The sequence below is a fragment of the Octopus bimaculoides genome, chromosome 5 (genome assembly GCF_001194135.2).
Source record: "Octopus bimaculoides isolate UCB-OBI-ISO-001 chromosome 5, ASM119413v2, whole genome shotgun sequence".
NCBI lineage: Eukaryota > Metazoa > Mollusca > Cephalopoda > Octopoda > Octopodidae > Octopus > Octopus bimaculoides.
Genome location: NC_068985.1, coordinates 126,196,956 through 126,201,509, shown reverse-complemented (window position 1 = coordinate 126,201,509; position 4,554 = coordinate 126,196,956). Strand labels below are relative to the sequence as shown.

At 38.1% G+C, this 4,554-nt stretch overlaps 1 protein-coding gene across 2 annotated transcripts in view; it reads left to right on the top strand.

Annotated features, from left to right (window-relative positions):
* Window positions 1-4,554, top strand: part of LOC106875601 (uncharacterized) — a 43,826-nt gene that overhangs the window by 34,864 nt on the left and 4,408 nt on the right. For both annotated transcript variants that reach the window (XM_014923817.2, XM_014923816.2), the window contains exon 5: window positions 3,484-3,597. In XM_014923817.2, coding sequence (XP_014779303.1) covers window positions 3,484-3,597 — 114 coding nt within the window. The remainder of the gene's footprint in view (window positions 1-3,483; window positions 3,598-4,554) is intronic.

The window sequence follows — 4,554 nt, the reverse complement described above, 5'->3', positions numbered from 1 at the left end:
TTATATTTGCTCAGTTTTTGGTAGGTCTTGACAGATACGTTTATATCGATTGGGACAGTCATATCAATGAGGAGGCATGATTTTTGTCTGAAGTCTTTCAGTATGATGTCTGGCCTATTTGCGTCTATCTTTCTGTCAGTTTGAATGGTGAAGTTCCAGAGGAGTGCAATGTGATCACTTTCAAGTACTGGGGGTGGTTTGTGTTCCCACCAGTTTTTATCATGGGGCAAGTCCAGGTTTTTGCATATTATTATTATTATTATTATTATTATTATTATTATTATTATTATTATTATTATTATTTATTCATTTGTCTTCAATTTTGTTTCCTTTTCTTGCCGAGCGTCTACCCGACAACTAGGCGTAGAAGCTCACTGTATACATTGATAAGCCACTAAAATAAACATACCAGATTCTTCAATTACAAAATTAAATAAAGTTACGTAATAAAAATAATGTACATGAAAAGTTATCTTCCTCACATCGTCAATGCTCTTCTCAGTCCGTGTGACAAACCATTTGAAACAACTTTTGCATTTCTTGTTTGGGTGGTAAGTGAAAGATCATTCTCAAATAATTTTCAGTTCCCTTTTTTAATCATTCCTAGTGCTCCTGCAATCAACGGTATTATAACCACCTTGAGATGCCACATTTTTTTCAATTTCAATGAGCAAATCTTTATATTTTGTGAGCTTCTAAATTTCTTTTGCCGCAATATTATGATCGCAATTTCAAATTTTAAAGGATTGTATTCTTTTAATCTTTAATCTTTTTTCTTTACAATATTGGAATCAAACGCACATGATGGATCAATTCGTAAGCAACTAAGCTTTTTCTTGTTTATTATTATGTATGGTTTATTAGTTTCTTGCTTCTAATCCGTTTGAATAGGAAAATCACATAAAAAATCTTGCATTTATTTCTCTGACTCAAGCACTCTTTCAACCCGATTATCATACCAAGCACTTCCAGACTCAAATCCCCGTTTCTGGCAAAACCGCCAGTGTAAGATTTTCACAACTTGGTAATGCCTCTATTTTTTTTTTATACACAGACATGCAGGAAGTAAATAGACACCTTTGATTTTCAAAATCTTTCATTTAATATGCAAAGCGAACAATTGAAATGTAATCGATAGGTAGGACTACATATTTTAGTATTTAGTTCACATTCCCTTTGCAGTTTTTAATTCAGAAACTCTTTTTGCATTGAACTGATGAGCTTTGTGATTGTCTCTTGTGGAATTTCTGCCCACTTTTCACGCAACAATCGAAACAATTCACCTTTAGATTTAAGTTTCTGTCGAGTTTTTCGTATAGCTGTACCTAGTATGCTCAAAAGATTTTCAGTTGGGTTTATGTCAGGAGATTGGCTCGGCCAAGGAAGCTTTTTGATCCCATTTTCAGTCAGCTATTGTTGATTCCTTGTTGCTGTGTGACATGGAGCCCCATCTTCCATGAATAAAAACTCATTTTTCGTTATGTTATCGTGTGAGTTCATCAGAAGTAGTCCTTGCTTAAGTATTTCGATGTATTTTTCAGAGTTTATGGTTCCAACACATTCGATCAGCTCAGAACGACCGTTGCTGGTGACAGCTCCCCAAACCATTACAGAGATACCGCAATGTTTCACAGTTGGTTGGAGTCGTTTCAAATCAAATTCTTGATTGGGAAGCCTCCAGACCCAAACACGTCCACTGTCTGAAAATAATGCAAATCTGGATTCATCTGAGAAAATCACTCTATCCCCAAATGAACTGGATTTTTCTGACATCTCCTTAGCCCATTTCTTTCTTTTCATGATATTAATTGGTTGAAGGAGAGGTTTTCTTCTAGCTGCTCGTCCATAATACCCAAGCTTATGCAGATATGTAACACAGGTTCTTGGACTAACTTCTAGCTGTTTTGCAATGTCAGAAGCCTTCGAACGGGGTTCGTTGTCCACAATTCTCTTCAAACAGCGAGGCTCCTTTCTGAGGGCCCAGGTCGGCCAGGACGAGAATCTGTTGATTCTTTTCCTTGGCGTTTCAATTGCACTATAATTCTATTAACAGTAGCAAGAGGAATTTGAAGATTTTCGGCAATTTTTTGCTGGCTAAGACCAGCCTCAGAGAGCCCAACAATACGACCTCTTTGAAAGTCTGACAGTTCTGCTGAATTTTTTGTGCAAAGCATGGTTACTCTTTGCAAATGTTTAATATAATGGCACCTGGAATGAAAAAGAATAATTACATTGTAAATTCTACCCCGCTGATAATATATTACGACGCTTAGATCAGAAATTTTGAAAATTAAAGGTGTCTATTTACTTCCTGCGTGTCTGTGTATATTCCTTCAGCGGACTTGGGACATTTTGCAGCAATCTCCCATTGTTTCATCCCAAATTCCACACACTCTGCATTTTGCTGACACTCTCACTTCGTACACATATTTTCTGAAGCTGTTTCGTTTTTAACGCTTGTCCTTCAGCTGCTGTTATGAGGCTCTGTTTCCCTTACTTAATTGCCCTTTTTTTTCAACCAAGGCCAGGTTTTCTTCCCCACATACATATTCAGTGGCTTTCCAAAGCTGACCGTGCAAAGGTTTCTCTTCAATCTGTTTAACAAGTTCTCTTTGAATTCCATTTTCGCCCTTTTCTCCTATTCCAAACTTGATCACCTGTTCTTTATTCATTGCCTTTAATAATGTCTCTATGCTCTTCTGTAAATATTTTAGTAGGCTTTTTCTGTCCATCTGTATACAACGATTAAGCCTCTTCCACCCTGGTTTCTATTCATAAAATCCACCTCAGTTTCCAGGGAAGCGCCTGGCAGGATTACCGGTTCAATCTCCGACGGTCCGAGCATAAACCAGGTTGTACTGAATTGCTGAGACCCCCTTCGGTCATGACTGACCATGGGATTGCACCCAGAAAGTTACCCTCCCAGGCACAAGTCCGGGCAAGGTTGTTTATGGAAGACTAGCAGTCACTCATGCATACCGGCCTCCCCTCTCTATGCCGCGGATGTTATCCAAGGGAAAGGCAAAGGGACCGATACAGCTTGGCACCTGTGACGTCGCAACTCATTTCTACAGCTGAGTGAACTGAATTACATGTTACCAACAGCACAAAAAGTGACCTGACATACTATTAGTCATTATTACAACTACCAATACCATCACTACCACTAACATTATTATTATCAATAACAAACATGCTGGCCTTGTGCCAAGATTTGAGTCCATTTGTATTTAATGTCTTCATGGGAAGGTCACCCTTTTGGAGCTCATGAGTTTTTGTTGGACTCTGTTGCAAACAAGTCTTCAAAATGCGGTGCTTCCTGGAAACAAGCGAATGAATAAATAAGGAAATAAAGAGTGATGTGCGGCACCCTTCTCTTCTTGACTAAAAAGTAAATAATAAAATATGAACTATAACTGTGGTTTCAACAAGCAGCGTGCATTGTCTGCAAGTTTCCGACTACTATTTTCTGTCTTTTTACAGCCGATTCTTGAAATGGAGAAGATGGAGTTGAATCGCTTTTACCAATCACAGTGGCTCAATAATGCTCAAATATGGTTGTCGGGATTGGGAGGAAACGACACTCAGTTTTTAAGGGTAGGTAGTTCTTCACTCACACACACATGCACACATGCGCTTAGATACACACTAACAAACAAACATACACACGCATACATATCTGTGCATTTGTACATGAACTCAACATTCTATGTGAAGGTTACATTCTGTTCAGTCTACGGAGATTGGATCTGCATCAGTATGACAATATAGCCATGATTGCTGGAAAGACAAACACGCTGGGGTATATATGTATGTACGTGGTCTGATCAATAAGTATCCGGGCTTTTGCCATAGTAATGAAGCTAAAGCACGCAGAGTGAATCTGCTTGGCACAGATTGACCTTAAACTCTGCTCTGCATACGCACTAAGTTTTAACGTTCTAGTTTACTTCTGCTGTTTATATCAATGCTTGGAAGGAAGGTGTGTAGCGTGTGACCGTCGCAATGACCACGACAGAGCAAGTTGAGCAGAGAACCTGCATCAAATTTTGCCAAAATCTTGGTGATACCTGCTCAGAGGCCTACGCACGCAAGGAAATCTTAGTGATACCTGCTCAGAGGCTTACGCACGCAAAGAGGTCTCGTACTTGACACAAGGAGATCCTTATTGATCAGACCTCGTATGTGCACTTTTAGCTTTAACATTCTGAAATCTTCCTCTGAGGAAGGAGCTGTATGACATTGTAAAATAAAAGGAAATAAATTTTGACGATGTACTAGTTTCTTTATCGTTATAATTATTGCTAATATATATGTGTGTTAGTATTATTACGAAACCGGTTTGCTTGTAAATCTCTTTAACAACTCACAATAATGACTTTTATTACCTTTATTCCTACCTCAGTTCATCTAATTGTATATATGTATATATATCGTTACTTTTCATAAAAAGCCTTACCTTCTTTTTGATTTTCAATGTGCATTTTCTCTTATTTTTCTGCTTACTTTCCCCTTACATTTCCACGGGTAGTTTCTATTTTGTCTTTTCAACAT